Source organism: Salvelinus fontinalis, chromosome 8 (genome assembly GCF_029448725.1).
Source record: "Salvelinus fontinalis isolate EN_2023a chromosome 8, ASM2944872v1, whole genome shotgun sequence".
Lineage (NCBI taxonomy): Eukaryota > Metazoa > Chordata > Actinopteri > Salmoniformes > Salmonidae > Salvelinus > Salvelinus fontinalis.
This window is the reverse complement of record NC_074672.1, coordinates 17,009,420-17,026,179: the sequence shown is the minus strand read 5'-3', so window position 1 is coordinate 17,026,179 and position 16,760 is coordinate 17,009,420. Positions and strand designations below refer to the sequence as shown.

At 44.1% G+C, this 16,760-nt stretch overlaps 1 protein-coding gene and 1 pseudogene across 4 annotated transcripts in view; both read right to left on the bottom strand.

Annotated features, from left to right (window-relative positions):
* Positions 1–170: 170 nt before the first annotated feature.
* On the bottom strand, positions 171–5,202 carry LOC129860741 (leiomodin-1-like; annotated as a pseudogene).
* Positions 5,203–5,301: 99 nt separating this feature from the next.
* The window catches only part of kdm5bb (lysine (K)-specific demethylase 5Bb), a 41,864-nt gene continuing 30,405 nt past the window's right edge, over positions 5,302–16,760 (bottom strand). For all 4 annotated transcript variants that reach the window (XM_055931432.1, XM_055931433.1, XM_055931430.1 and 1 more), the window contains 8 exons: positions 15,881–16,019; positions 15,569–15,748; positions 15,298–15,447; positions 14,659–15,108; positions 14,439–14,523; positions 14,043–14,251; positions 9,107–9,370; positions 5,302–8,871 (listed from right to left, as the gene is read on the bottom strand). In XM_055931432.1, the coding sequence (XP_055787407.1) occupies positions 8,743–8,871; positions 9,107–9,370; positions 14,043–14,251; positions 14,439–14,523; positions 14,659–15,108; positions 15,298–15,447; positions 15,569–15,748; positions 15,881–16,019 (1,606 nt within the window). In that variant the 3' untranslated portion in view covers positions 5,302–8,742. The remainder of the gene's footprint in view (positions 8,872–9,106; positions 9,371–14,042; positions 14,252–14,438; positions 14,524–14,658; positions 15,109–15,297; positions 15,448–15,568; positions 15,749–15,880; positions 16,020–16,760) is intronic.

Below are 16,760 nucleotides of genomic sequence, written 5' to 3'. Positions count from 1 at the left end.
CTATCTTGCTATCTTGCTATGTGTGTGTGTGTGTGTGTGTGTGTGTGTGTGTGTGTGTGTGTGTGTGTGTGCGTGCGCGTGTGTGCGCGTGCGCGTGCGCGTGTGCGTTAGCCTACAGATGTAATGAAAATTCCTCTCATACTGTTGGCTGCTCACCACATTAACCACATTGTACTGATTGCATTATCATGCTGCTTTCACAAACAACTTCCACTCCACTCCTCTCCTGTTCGAACATTTTTTAGAGCTTTCATAGTGCTCTTGCGAATGGAGTCCAGCAACTGGTCCCTAGTGTTCCTCTCTCCGTGGCGTGAAGTCAGCCCACTGAATTTCCTCTGTGAGGCAGGCATAAGGGCTTTCCTTAGGCCCTCCAACACTGGGGCAGGGGGAGGAGGTGGAGGTGCTGCTGGTCCAGATTGGCCAGCCTTAGGAGCCTGAGGTGGAGGTGGTGGAGACCCAGGACGAGATCCAGCATCCCCAGCCTTAGGAGGTGGTGTAGACCCTGTTCCAGATCTACCACCCCAAGCCTTAGGGTTTAGCTTACCCACAGCCTTAGGGCTCGCCATGTCCCCAGCTTTGCCGCTCACCTTGTAGAAGGGTTCAGCTGAGGGTTTAGGGGGGGGGGACAAAAAAGGAGATGTTTTCATAAGGTTTCCTGTCCTCTTAGTCTCACCAACAGACTTGGGTTGAGGTTGACTAACTTCCCCAAAGGCAAGGTGTTCTTTTTTGTGTTAGTCTATGGTTGCGGTGTCTGGCATGATGACTGGAATGGCTGAAGCTGCTGGGATGAATGGGCTTGCAGCTGCACCTGTTTCTTTTCCTCCAGTCGACGTTGCCGCTGCAAGTCCATGTTCCGACTCAGGATGTCGGTCATGGTCATCCTTGGGCCGGCCAGCTCAAACCAGCTTCATCAACCTGGTGTTGTTTCTCAACGCATTGGCCATCTCCATTTCTGTCTTGCCTCCACAGATGTGCCGCTGGTTGTGGAAGCGAAGCTCAGTGACGGTTATATTTTTCTCTAAGGCGTGTACCACGGCCAAAATTCCCTTGCCAGTGAGGTGGTTGGAATCAAGGATTACGCTGGTCAGAGACGTGTTGTTCCGCAGAGTGCCGGCAATGGCATAAGCCACATGGTCGTCAGCCCAGGTGTTGGCTAAAGCAAACGTCTTGACATGTGTGTTGCGTTGTAGTGCTTCTGCAAATTGGATGAGAGTGTGGGTCTTGATGACGTCTGAGTTGTTGACATTGAGCTCCGTCATTAAAGGGTAATCTTTTCTGACCTGCTCAAGGAGCTCATCCAACATGCTGGCCTCCTCGTCTCCCTCCATGACTTCACCAGCCAGGCGTTCATCCCTACTGCTGTTCTCTAGGTTTACATTGTTGACTTTACTGTATTTACTAGGATTCCTTTCTGTCTCATTTTCACTGTCTCTCTGTGTCTTATCCTGGACACTACTTGGTTTCCTGTGGGATTGGGTGTTTTCTCTCTCTTTGTCCTTCTCATTATTCCTCTTTTTCTTCGTCTCAGTACCTCTGAGTTCTTTTTGCTTTTCCTCTACTTTAGAGAACATTCCTCTTATCTTGCTATCCTTCATTTTTTGAGATTTCTCTTTCTTATCTTTCTCCTTACTATCGTCTTTCTCAGCTTGCCCTCGAAGCTTTGAAATCAGGTCCTTGGTTTTAGAGACTCTTTGTTCTGTTTTTCCCCTCCTTTTCTTTCATATCCTCTTTTTTTGTTTGCAATTTTGAGATAAGGTGAAGTGTTTTGTTACTACGCTTATCCTTTTTGTTCTTTACTTCAACCTGTACTTCACTGCTATTTTCAACAATCTTATCTTCCTTTTTTTCACTGTCTTTGTCCTTGTCTCCTCCTAACCTACTATGTGGTCTTTCCTCATTTTCTTCTCTACTCCCTCCCTCAACCTTCAAGTTCTTACTCTCTGGTTTTTCCTCTTTGTCCTTGGATATGACTTCTTTGTCCTTGGATATGTCCTCCTTAGGGGTCTCCACAGCAGCGAAGTTTAGGTCCATGACATCCTGGTCACCCGGGTCATCGGACTTGAAGTTGAAGAAACTATCACAGCTCTTCCCCATCTTCTTCAGGCATTCCATTTTCACTTTGTCAGTTGTTGGCTCCTTAAGTATGATGTAATTAAGAAAAGATAGTTGCATGAATCATACAAGTATGAAATGCAGTATTAGATTAATAATTATTTAATACACAATGTACTGTATGTTCATTTTTATATATTTTTTAAAATATTTTCTGAATGGTTCTGGAATGTCCATAAGTCAGGACACAGCCTATGTAAAACCTATGGAACATTGCCTCTACGAGCACCCCCTGTAAAACTGTATATCTTGCATATAGCAATCAGGTTTTTTTCATCCCTTACAGGGCGATGCGTCGGTAGGGATCGGCGAGCCACTGTGTAAGTAACTCTGGCAGATGTTTCCTTAAAAGGCAGTATGGGTCAGAGCGTTCTGCTCTGGAATTTCATTAGTCTTAGAATTGGAACCAGCATGCCAGCATTAACCAGACTCATTATTCCATGAGCCTGTATTTTACCTTGTTCATCAAAACTTTCTCCAGATCTCAAGAGGCTTTGTGAAAACAAGACGACATACAAAATATCTACAGCAAATACCCTACAGATGGCCAAGTACAGCTTTGTAGGATGGAAATTAAGTATTGATAACTATACTACTGCTACATAATTGGTTAACATTTGAATACAGTGTGAATCATATATCCTGCTATTTATACATGATCTCTTTATGGCTCAGGGGCTCATTTGTTTATGATTTAAAAAATGGGTCTGCCTAGGAACTCCTCAGACTTATGATGCCCCAGTGTGTAGGTTACATTTTGCCTGTTCACAAGACTTCTCTATAGCCTCTATACACGCAGCTGTTTCAACATAGCTCATGGTTCCTTACTTGTAACCTGTTGGATCCTTTATCCAACAGTTGAGTGTCAACATACTCTGAGTCTCTAAAGATAAGCTCACTGTCTAAGCTTCTCTTTATTAATCATTAGGATATTATTGTATCATTTGAAAAAATAAACTTAATTTACAAAATAGGACACTGGTATTGTCACACTCAAGATCTGAGACTTGTGTAATATCTCATATTTATATTTTATACTAATACAATTGCTCAGAGAAAGATTTTGTTTAACAAGTAATTTTTTTCTCATAAAAAAAGGTAGGGTTCAAAATTACTGTTTTCAATACCTTTCACCTTGCGAGGATAGCGGCACTGAGCCTTTAAAAAATGTTTAATGAGTTGGAAGGGATCTTAGACCATTCCTCCATGCAGAATCCTTCCAGATCCTTAATATCATTAGTCTGCATTTATGGGCTGCGCTCTTCAATTCAAACCACAGGTTTTCAATGGGGTTCAAAAAGTCATTGCAAAATGTTGATTTTGTGGCCAATTAACAATTTCTGAGGATTTTGATGTGTGCTTGGGGTTATTGTCTTGCTGGAAGATCTACTTGCGGCCAAATTTCAGCCTCCTGGCAGAGTGTCACACCCTGACCATAGTTTGTTTTGTATGTTTCTATGTTTTGTTTGGTCAGGGTGTGATATGAGTGGGCATTCTATGTTGTTTGTCTAGTTTGTCTATTTCTATGTGTTTGGCCTGATATGGTTCTCAATCAGAGGCAGGTGTTTGTCGTTGTCGGATTGGGAGCCATATTTAGGTAGCCTGTTTTGTATTGTGGGTTGTGAGTTATTGTTCATGTTTTATGTGTACTTGTGTTCACGGTACTGTTTCGTCGTTTTTTGTTCAAGTATTCTATTAAAATGAATACTCACCACGCTGCATCTTGGTCCTCCTCTCTTTCGCCCGACGAAGATCGTTACACAGAGGCAACCAGGTTATTGGCAAAAATGTCCTGGTACTGGGTAAAGTTCATGATGCTGTTGACCTTAACAAGGACCAGTGGATTCAAAATAGCCCCATAACATCAAAGACCCACCACTATGTTTTACATTAGGTATGGGGTTCTTTTCTGCTTATGCACTATCATTTTGACACCAAACCCACCACTTGTGTGCTTGGCCAAGGATCTGGAAGGGACCTCACTGTACGTCTTCATTCCTATTTCCGTCAAACTCCAAACAATTATAGATGTATTTCCAGTAGAGACACTAACAGCAGTTATATTTGAAGTTAGCGGGTGAAATATTGCCCACAAAAGTATTCATCATCCCTGGTCTTGTATCCTGAAATCACTACACCATGTCTGGAATCCAGGGATGACAGGGTGAGGGTCCTGATATACTTGGGCACTTGAATAAGGTGTCAAATTGGTAGGCCAACTTAAAGTACTCAATTGACAGCTGTTCATACATCTAGGATACACTATTCCTACTGTAATAACACCATTTCAGGGTTCAACCAGCAAAAACAACTTCTAACTATTGTATTTGTTATTGGTTACAAGCTGTCCTTTACGCAAAATTAACGACATTGGCATCATACCTCAAAGGACAGCTCCATTTGAATGAGTTTCTTGATTTCGCGCTCACAGTAATCAAGCATCGCCACCCTATTGTATTTTATTGACGGCTGCTTGTCTGTCTGGTTCCTCTGCCGGAGCCCGACTGGCACAGTTGGATCCGGGTCAATAACGGTCAGTTCGCACTGCAGCTCTTCCACCTCGGCGGGTGTCAGAGCGGCTAACAGTTTGTCAATATCGGAGTCCTCCTCGCTCTCCATGGGGCATTGATTCTGCACTTTCCACATTATTTCCCACCAAAATGTCCTGTTACGCAAACCGGTGCGTAATTGGTACGTCCGGTCTCCAAAAGTCCTTTGATAATAATAGTTGTATTGGAACACTAATCTCTGGTTCATTGACCTCTCCAGTCTCTCTTTGAAATAGTCTTTCAATGCAATTGAAATAGTTTGGACAATGAGAGGGTACTGACCGATCAGACGAACTGGGCCGCCTCTCGAATAACTGTTTAGCTCAATGTCCAATGTGAGATCAGCGCACTGGAGCTGGACTGGAGCCATATGACAACAAGGAAAAATGCTAATTGATAGCTATTAAATCATCTATATTCTGTATGGGGCTATTATAAGTTTGTGCATGATGTCATCAGAGAGAATTATACTTTTGTAGCCTATTATGGCCATTTAAGTCAAGGTTCTTTTTACTAACACCAATAATCCGTATGCATTCATAACGTAATAAACCTGCTTATATGATAGTGGTACTACACACAAGTGTTGATATTACGACATTTAGTGGACCAAATTAAAATATGAAAACCGTCCCTTAGATATTAGGAGAAAATGTTTTTATTCCACAATATAAACTGCAATGTCTCAAACTACTTCTCTCCATTCCTTTCCAAAGTAGCCCACCCAAGCACATACACTACATGACCAAAAGTATGTGGACAACTGCTCGTCAAACATCTTATTCCAAAATCATGGGCATTAATAAGGAGTTGGTCCCCCCCTTGCTGCTATAACAGCCTCCACTCTTCTAGGAAGGCTTTCCACTAGGATGTTGGAACATTGCTGTGGGGACTTGCTTCCACTCAGCCACAAGAGCATTAGTGAGGTCGGAAACTGATGTTGGCCGATTAAGCCTGGCTCGTAGTCAGTGTACCAATTAATCCAAAAGGTGTTCGATGGGGTTGAGGTCAGGGCTCTGTGCAGGCCAGTCAAGTTCTTTCACACGATCTCGACAAACCATTTCAGCATGGACCTCGCTTTGTGCACGGGGGCATTGTCATGGTGAAACAGGAAAGGACCTTCCCCAAACTGTTGCCACAAAGTTCAAAGCACAGAATTGTCCACAATGTCATTGTATGCTATAGAGTAAGATTTCCCTTCACTGGAACTAAGGGGCCTAGCCCGAGCCATGAAAAACAACCCTAGACCATTATTCCTCCTCCACCTAAATTGACAGTTGGCACTATGCATTCTGGATCGGCAGCGTTCTCCTGGCATCCGCCAAACCCAGATTTGTCAGTCAGACTGCCAGATGGTGAAGCGTGATTCATCACTCCAGAGAATGTGTTTCCACTGATCCAGAGTCCAATGGCAGTGAGCTTCACACCATTCCAGCTGACGCTTAGCATAGCGCATGGTGATCTTAGGTTTGTGTGTGTCTGCTCGGCCATGGAGACCCATTTCATGAAGCTCCCAACCAACAGCTTTTGTGCTGACGTTGCTTCCAGAGGCAGTTTTGAACCCTGTTTGAATGTCGCAACCGAGGACCGACAATTTTGACACTATGCGCTTCAGCGGTACCGTTCTGTGAGCTTGTGTGGTGTACCACTTCACGGCTGAGCCGTTGTTGCTCCTAGATGTTTCCACTTCACAAGAACAGCACTTACAGTTGTCCAGGGCAGCTCTAGCAGGGTAGAAATTTTACGTACTGACTTGTTGGAAAGGTGGCATGTTGAAAGTCACTGAGCTCTTCACTAAGGCCATTCGACTGCCAAAGTTTGTCTATGGAAATTGCATGGCTGTGTGCTCGATTTTATACAGCTGTCAGGAAGTGGCTGAAATAGCCAAATCCACTAATTTGAAGGTGTCCACATACTTCTGTATATAAAAGAGCCTTCAGAAAGTATTCAGACCCCTTGACTTTTCCATGTTTTGTTAGGTTACAGCCTTTAAAAAAATATATATATAAATAAAAATTCTACACAAATATCACATTTATATAAGTATTCAGACCCTTTACTCAGTACTTTGTTGAAGCATCTTTGGCAGCAATTACAGCCTCGAGCCGCATTGGGTATGGCGCTACAAGCTTGGCACACCTGTATTTGGGGAGTTTCTCCCATTCTTCTCTGCAGACCCTCTCAAGCTCTGTCAGGTTGGATGGAGAGCGTTTCTGCACAGCTATTTTCAGGTCTCTCCAGAGATGTTCGATCGGGTTCAAGTCCGGGCCACTCAAGGACATTCAGAGACCCGAAGCCACTCCTGCATTGAACCTTAGCCCCAGTCTGAGGTCCTGAGCACTCTGGAGCAGGTTTTCATCAAGGATCTCTCTGTACTTTGCTCCGTTCATCTTTCCCTCGATCCTGACTAGTCTCCCAGTCCCTGCTGCTGAAAACCATCCCCACAGCATGATGCTGCCACCACCATGCTTCACCGTAGGGATAGTGCCAGGTTTCCTCCAGATGTGACGCTTGGCATTCAGGCCAGAGAGTTAAACTTGATTTCATTAGACGAGAGAATCTTGTTTCTCATGGTCAGAGTCTTTTCTTTAGGTGCCTTTTAACAAACTCCAAGCGGGCTGTCGTGCCTTTTACTGAGGAGCGGCTTCCATCTGGTCACTCTACCATAAAAGGCCTGATTTGTTGGGAGTGCTTTAAAGATGGTTGTCATTCTGGAAGGTTCTCCCATCTCCACAGAGGCACTCTGGAGTTCTGTCAGAGTGACCATCGGGTTATTGGTCACCTCCCTAACCAAGACCCTTCTTCCCCGCTTGCTCAGTTTGGCCGGGCGGCCAGCTCTAGGTAGTCTCGGTGGTTCCAAACTTCTTCCATTTAGGAATGATGGAGCCCACTGTGTTCTTGGGGACCTTCAAATGCTGCATACATTCTTTGGTACCCTTCCCCAGATCTGCACCGCCACAATCCTGTCTCAGAGTTCTACAGACAAGTCCTTCGACTTCATGACTTGGTTTTTGCTCTGACATGCACTGTCAACTGTGGAACCTTATACAGACAGGTGTGTACCTTTCCAAATCATGTCCAATAAATTGAAGTTACCACAGGTAGACTCCAATCAAGTTGTAGAAACGTCAAGGATGATCAATGGAAACAGGATGCACCTGAGTTCAATTTAAAGTCTCATAGCAAAGGGTCTGAATTCTTATGTATTTTTAATAAATTTGCTAAAATTTCCCAAAACAGGATTTTGCTTTGTCATTATGGGGTATTGTGTGTAGATTTGAGGACTTGTATTTATTTAACCCATTTTAGAATAAGGCTATAATGTAACAAAACGTGGATAAAGTCAAGGGGTCTGAATACTTCCCAAAGGCACTGTATAGTGTATGTGGCAGTTGATCCAGTTCCTTCTGTCTGCTACATTGCTAGTCTACAACTGTAACTTACCTCAGTCGATATGCTTTCTGTTCTGTACATCAAACCATTGCTGAAGCGTCAACACATAGTTCAGGAGACCAATCCATTGAATTCAATTGAGACAAACATTATTGCTCAGATAAATAAACTTAGTCTACCAAAAATGATATAAGTCAGAAGTATGATAGAAGTACAAAGTATTGGGTTTCCCAGAAAATACAGTTCTCTCTATCACATGATTTATTATGGGGAAGGATGGGACCTTAACCAACACCATCTGTCTCTGGTTTTGCATGCAAGGAAGTTCAATATACTGTAATATACCCTTGGATCTTCACAGAGTGCCTTATTGTTTGACTCCTTTGCACCACCCATTATATGGAAACCCATGCAGCACACTGACTCCACATCATGTCACAACCACAAACAGTTCAAAGGAGGAAAGAAAAATATGTAAAAAATACAAAAAAGTAACAAACAGTATAGTTCTGGACAACAACCCAATAAAGAGAAGGAGATAGCACCGTTGTCACAAAGGGGATGAGGACAAGGAGAGCTAGGTCTGTGACATCCTGACTTGTGTGGCCGAGTTGCTAACGGAGTAGGCCGAAAACCGTCAGACTTCCAGCTTTCCTTCCAAAACTCCATCCATTCTCTCCTCAAATCCTCAGCGGCCATCGCTTATTGTACAGCTGACACACACATAGTCCTCTTTCTCAGCCAACTCGGCTGTCACACCCACACAGACCTGGTGGAACCACTGGTTACAGCTGCCGTCACACTGGACCCAGTCCACCTGAAATAAGTCAAAAACACCAAATAAAGAAAACTCAAGTGACATAAGCCAGACAAGGAACTGAACATTCAACACATTTTACAATTTCTTCTACAAACAAACTGCTAGGCATTCTGTCCCTCTCTCCATATTTGAACTCTAACACAAGCAGTCAGTCAATCAGGTTCTCGCAATTAATAAAATATTGCTCATCTTTTTTCATATTTTCTTATTATCAGTGAGTGATTTATTTTACCTCATCTCCTTCTGGCTGCTGGCATTCCTCTGCTGGACACATGGCCATCTCCTCTTCAGAGTCGTCTGACTGGGAGAAGTCGGAACGAGGAGATGAGGAGGTGGAGGCTGCCCTGCGTTCCAGGTTCTTCTCCTTGTTCATTTTCTGTCTTTTGTTTTGGAGCTTCTTGGCCTTGTCCCTGCGCTCTATCTCCAGAGCCTCCCTCTCCAGGCGTCGCTTGGCCTTCTTCTCTGCTCTGTTAACTACTTCCTTTTTCAGGCCATCCTGAAGAGATAAAAAACATAACATCTTAAAAGTAAGTAAACTACTACTGTAAGTAAACTTCTTATTTTCATCAGTGATGATATGGTAACAGTTATAAACCAAATGCTTTTATAGGCCAATCATAAAAATACATACAATTGAATTGAATGTATTTGTACGAAAGGCTGTGGGGAAATGGTAGTCATCATAGTAAAATAGATAGAAGTTAGTCATATCAGAGCTGTAGCTCCGCCCACCAGTGAAATGGACAAAAACATGCTGGGCAATTCCAGCTTAGAGAAGTCAAGTGAGAGAAAGTTCCAGCCATCCTGTGGTTTTCCACTAGTTAGCTTTCATTGTGTTAGCCAAGGCCAGTGTGCATCCTTGTTGATATGCTAGTACATATTTAATATCCGTCAGGTGTTTTTCTACAGACGCACTTGGGGATATTATTGTCCTTTTATGGATACGCAAATTAGGCGTTTCTACTGCGAGCCATCAAGAGCTAGCAACTGTAACGAAGCTTGCTAGCTCCGTCTCTCTGATTATATTATTTCTGACATTTAGCCCAGAATTCGTATTGTGTAATGTCCCCCAGTGCCTTTCCACATACCCTGTATAGATGTCCAGAAGATGGCACCGAAAGACATGGAAGCTCTGCTTCTAGCTGCTGAGCAACTTTTCAGAATTTAGTTTTTTTGTGTTATTTCTTACAGCCGGAAATAACTTTTGGATATCAGAGCGGCGGTAACTCACCAGCATTACGATCAGAAATACGACTTTCCCGAATTTGGATCCTTTGTTCGTACCCTGCAAGGCAGGTCCAAGATGCCACCGGCGGAGGAGAGATGTTCTGAGTGGACTTCAGAGTCGGAAAAGGAGGCGTGAACACCATCCACCACTTCCGAGTATATTACTCGATAATGTTCAGTCCCTGGACAAAAAAGTAGACGAGCTCTGGGCAAGGATCTCCTTTCAGAGACATCAGGGACGGAATCATGGCTCTCTCCAGATATACTATCCCCGTCCATACAGCCAGCTGGGTTCTCAGTACATTGCGCAGACAGGAATAAAGAACTCTCTGGGAAGAAGAAAGGCGGTGGTGTATGTTTCATGATTAACTACACATGGTGATTGTGATAACGTACAGGAACTCAAGTCCTTTTGTTCACCCAACCTAGAATATCTTAATCAAATGTCGACCGTATTAACTCCCAAGATAATTCTCTTTGGTTATAGTAAGAGCTGTGTATATTCTCTCAAGCCGATACCAGGACAGCCGTCAAGGAACTACACTGGACTTTCTGCAAACTGGAAACCACATATCCTGAGGCTGCACTTATTGTAGGTGGGGATTTAAAACAAAACTAAATTTGACAAAACACGCTACCGAAATTCCATCAACACATTGCCTGTAGTACTTGTGCTACAAAATCTCTCGACTATCGTTACTCCCCCTTCCGGGATGGCTTCAAGGCCCTCCCCCACTCTCCCTTCGGCAAATCAGATCGACTCTATTTTGCACCTACCTTCCTATACGCAGAAAGTCAAAATAGGAAGTACCTGTGCTAAGATCTATTCAACGCTGGTCTGACCAATCGGAATCCATGGTTCTAGATTGTTTTGATCACGGGGAATGGGATATGTTTAGGGTTGCCTCTGAGAATAACATTGACGTATTCACGGACACGGTGACTGAGTTCATCAGGAAGTGTATAGGGGAAGTTCTTCCCAACGAGTCTTAACACCTACCCAAACCAAAAACCGCAGATAGATGGCAGCATTCGCGCAAAACAGAAAGCATGAACCACCACAACCATGGCAAGGTGACTGGGAATATGCACAAACATAAACAGTATAATTATTCCCTCAGTAAGGCAATCAAACAGGCAAAACGTGGAGTCGCAATTCAACAGCTCAGACCCGAGACGTATGTGGTAGAGTCTACAGACAACCACGGACTACAAAGGGAACACCAGTCACGTCGCAGAGACTGAAGTCTTGCTCCTGGATTAGCTAAACACCGTCGCCCGCTTTAAGAATAACACAGCGCCACTGATGCGGCCTGCTCCCAAGGACTGTGGGCTCTCGTTCTCTGTGGCCGATGTGAGTAAGACATTTTAGAGTGTTAACCCTTGCAAGGCTGCCGGCCCAGACGGCATACCTAGCCGCGTCCTCTGAGCATGCGCAGACCAGCTGGCTGGAGTGTTTACGGACATATTCAATCTCTCCTTATCCCAGTCTGCTGTCCCCACTTGCTTCCAGATGTCCACTATGGTTCCTGTACCCAAGAAAAGGTAACTGAAGTAAATTACTATCGCACCATAGCACTCACTTCTGTCATCATGTGCTTTGAGAGGCTAATTAAGGATCATGTCACCTCCATCTTACCTGATACCCTAGACCCACTTCAGTTTGCATACCGCCCCAATGATGATGCAATCGCCATTGCACTGCACACTGTCCTATCCCATCTGGACAAGAGGAATACCTATGTAAGAAAGTTGTTCATTGACCATAGCTCAGCCTTCAACACCATAGTACCCTCCAACCTCATCATTAAGCTTGGGGCCCTGGGTCTGAACCTGCCCTGTGCAATTGGGTCCTGGACTTCCTGACAGGCTGCCCCCAGGTGGTGAAGGTCGGAAACACCTCCACTACGCTGATCCTCAACACAGGGGCCCCACAAAGGTGCGTGCTCAGCCCCTTTCAGTACTCCTTGTTCACCTATGGCTGCGTGGCCACGCACACCTCCAACTCAAGGCCAGCATCCCGGAGTCGCCTCTTCACTGTTGATGTTGAGACTGGTGTTTTGCAGGTACTACTTAATGAAGCTGCCAGTTGAGGACTTGAGGCGTCGGTTTCTCAAACTAGACACTAATGTAATTGTCCTCTTGCTCAGTTGTGCACCGGGGCCTCTCACTCCTCTTTCTATTCTGGTTAGGGCCAGTTTGCTCTGTTCTGTGACGGAAGTATTACACAGCGTTGTACGAGATCTTCAGTTTCTTGGCAATTTCTCACATGGAATAGCCTTAAATTTCTCAGAACAAGAATAGACTGACGAGTTTCAGAAGAAAGTGCTTAGTTTCTGGCCATTTTATTTTTATTAAATTTTATCCCCTTTTTCCCCCCAATTTTCGTGGTATCCAATCGCTAGTAATTACTATCTTGTCTCATCGCTACAACTCCCGTACGGGCTCGGGAGAAACGAAGGTCGAAAGCCATGCGTCCTCCGAGGCACAACCCAACCAAGCCGCACTGCTTCTTTAACACAGCGCGCCTCCAACCCGGAAGCCAGCCGCACCAATGTGTCGGAGGAAACACCGTGCACCTGGCCCCCTTGGTTAGCGCGCACTGCGCCCAGCCCGCCACAGGAGTCGCTGGAGCGCGATGAGACAAGGAAATCCCTACCGGCCAAACCCTCCCTAACCCGGACGACGCTAGCCCAATTGTGCGTCGCCCCACGGACCTCCCGGTCGCGGCCGGCTGCGACAGAGCCTGGGGGCGAACCCAGAGACTCTGGTGGCGCAGTTAGCACTACGATGCAGTGCCCTAGACCACTGCGCCACCCGGGAGGCCCGTTTCTGTCCATTTTGAGCCTGTAATCGAACCCACAAATGCTGATGCTCCAGATACTCAACTAGTCTAAAGAAGGCCAGTTTTATTGCTTCTTTAAACCAGAACAACAGTTTTCACCTGTGCTAACATAATTGCAAAAGGTTTTTCTAAATATCAATTGGCCTTTTAAAAAATGATAAACTTGGATTTGCTAACAATGTGCCATTGGAATACAGGAGTGATGGTTGCTAATAATGGACCTCTGTACGCCTATGTAGATATTCCAACACTGAGTGGACTTCTTATTTACAACATTAACAAGGTCTACACTGTATTTCTGATCAATTTGATGTTATTTTAAATGGACAAAAAAAAGTGTTTTTCTTTCAAAAACAAGGACATTTCTAAGTGACCCCAAACTTTTGAACGGTAGTGTACACACACACGGTATAATAGTCAATGCCACTCCGACATTGCTCATCCTAATAATGATATATTTCTTAATTCCATTATTTTACATGTGTGTATTGTTGTGAATTGTTAGATACACTCCACTGTTGGAGATAGGACCACAAGCATTTCACTACACCTGCAATAACTCTGCTAAATATGTGTATGTGACCAATAACATTGGATTTGATTTTAATGTGGGTATCTTTCATCGTGAACCTTGTTGAGGTATTTCAAGTTCATTGTGCAGTTGTAGCCCTGTACTGAAGAGTACGGTGCTATGCTTTGTAGAACAGGTACAGCGGCACCCCTTTGATCTCTAATTAGTGGGGTCGTGTTGCATGGATCTGTATTGCCTTGTATAGCATTAAGCCATTTTAGTCACATTATTATTACATGCATATTGTTTATAGTATAGTGAACTAGAGATTGTATTATGTATACGCTCTACATGTCATTCAATATTGCATCTTTATTTCTCTTTACTTGCAGACCACATACACATGCTGTTCCATGCCCGTACCGTGAATCTTCAGCGTCATTAAACCACCTAGACTGCACTCCTCCTTCTTGTCATCTGTGCCCTTATCAGCACACGAGAGCGAACATAAAGTAGAACCTAAAGAATATACAGTCCCCCAAGTACTCAGTTACAGTACTTGATAGCTAGCATGCTCACACACACCTCTTTTTGTGGAGAGCTTCTTCCCTGAGAGTTGCACTGCTTGCGTTTGTCACAGTCCGAGGTGTCGTCCTCTTGCTGTGACGTGCGTCCGTGGGTGTGATGCGTTCCCAGCCCGTTCAGTAACACGTGATAGAGCTGTGTGATCTCTGGCAGAGACACCTGCAGCAGGAGCCCTTCCACCATCAGCTCCTCCAGCTCCACACTCAGACCTGCAGCAGCACAGCACACATCAGGATATTGTAAAAGAGAAATGTTCTCAATCACCTAACAGAGCTGGTTCAATAATCAGTAGTCATCAGTAGAGCGCTAATCAATATAATGATGTTATCAAGAAGTCCAGCTAGTGATAAGAATTACAAATGATTCTACAACACTGCTTTATAACACAGAACTGACCCTGCAGAGGAATGCATCGTTGCTCAGTGTAGAACACCATCTGATCATGACTTGTCCTGTTCCACTCTGGAGTCAAACATGGTGGCTGTTGATATATATAAAAAATGTAAATATCAAATCCATTCCTAATTTGGTCATTATCATAACTGTCTCTTAATTCTGAATTATATCACTTTTAAATGGATAGATAACTACATTTCAGAGAAGGGGTGTGACCGACCTTTCCAACCGGAGATGGTGAAGTTCTAAAGCTCTCCTCCAGGTCTGGAAGGCCACAGGAGGCAGAGACCTGTCGCGCACGCTGTTGCCAGCTGACTGTTCTCTCAACCAAATAGTGAAGCGCATCGCCTTCCGGCAGACGCACCTGGATACGCTGCAGCGACGCCAGCAAGGGCAGGACCTTGTCCAGGGAGGGCTTCTCAGAGCGTCGGCAGTCTGGACACAGCCAGGCCTGGGTTGAACGGGAGTCTGAGGGAGCCCTCACACACACGCTGTGGAAGGCGTCCCGGCAGAGCTCACACTGTAACATGGCTCCCATGGGGGGATTCTGACACACACACACCTTCAGGTCCATGCAGTCTGCCGTGGGGAGGAGCTTGGACTCGTTAGCTGCCCGGAGGGAGGAGAGGGCCCACATCTCCCGTAACCGCACTTCCCCGAGAGTTGCCAGCTGGTAAATAAATGTAAAAACATTTCAATTTATAGAATTTGAATGCAAGTTCATGTCCAACATGCATTGAGATACAATACATATCCAGTACTAGAAATAAGTAGAGAAAGCCAAGGTCCGCACTTTGAACTGAGTTGAAAAATAAAAAATTTATTCAGTTTGAGACATGGCCATTGTAGGTGTACTTACAGCTGAGGTAGTGTCCTTGGTCTCTAAGAGGGCTTTTTCCACATCACTGAGACAGTCTAGCTTCACCATCTTCTTCTTACTGCAGTCTTTAGTTTTTTTCGACTTCCTTTTCGGAGACCCTGCTCCAACCTCAAATCTTGGACACAGAACCTGTGGACAAGAACAAAATTGTGAATTCTGGTGAATGTATTTCTGGGAAATAAACTGCTTTATATTGTACATCACTCATGGAACATTCATAGGTGGTGCATTACAGCCATTAGACAATTACCTCAAGCAGAGTGAAGTGAGAGTTTTTCATGAGGAAAGTTTTAGCTGCAGACTCTTTCCAGGCCTGCAGCTCTGCTACCAGAAACTCCAGATGCTTTAGAGGGTCCAGCTGGACTGGGATGGCCTGTCCTCGTAGAACCATATCAGAGAGCTTGTCAAATAATGGAATGGACTCTCCATCCTATAAAAGTACACAGAATTCAAGTTTTCTATACATAATGGTTCCACCTATACATGTCAACCTGGGAGCAATGTTTCTATAAAAATCATGTATAACAACATCGTGAAAACGTGGTGTTTTATTCTTCCGTACCTGAAATGCCTCTGCTTCCTGAAGCCACTCCCTGGCCCTACTGATGGAGTCCTTCAGCATCATACAGTTGGGGAGGTAAGCAGGTATACCCACCACCTTCTCAGCTGCTTCAGAGAGGACTTCTATAGATGGGGGGGGCCTGGTGGAGAAGAAAACAGTTAGGTCAAAAGACTGGTCAGTCACCAGCACAAGGGGACCAAGTTATCCGACTGACAGGAAGCATACATATCATATTTATCCATCTGTATGGACTATGGAGAAATGTTCTCAGGTGTGCATCAATCATAAAAATATGAAAGTACTATCATGGAAAAAAACTGACAATTCATAAGACATTTCACTTCCCTTGTTGTTCAATATTTGTTGCTATTCACTCCATCTTTCATAAAGGTAAATTCAAGATCTTTCTGATGTAAGCAGACATCACTGTTGTGATGGTTGTGAACCATGCAACGTTTTCCACTGACAACTGATGGATTGTTTAGTGTTAGTAGCTTTACATAGGCATCTATACTGACCCCTTGCAACCATGATACATTTTTACACTTTCAAACCATTGGTTACATATACAGTTGCCGTGGTATGGGCTATTCACAATTCTATAATAAAGAAAACGTTCAACATACTGATAAAATCATAAAGAAACAAAAACTATCCATCCGTCCTTGAGATAAAAAGAACAGTACTTCTCACTATACTAAGCTCTAAAATGACAGAACATTTGAATGAACTCTAGCTCTAGAAAGATGCAGACAATTAAAACATTACTGAAAAAGAGGTGTAAACCGTGGATATGTGGCGCGCACAGAATAGATGTACATTCCTTGGAGAGCCATGCCATTAAAAAAAAAGCTGTTTGAAAAACGCCGGTGACAGTGAT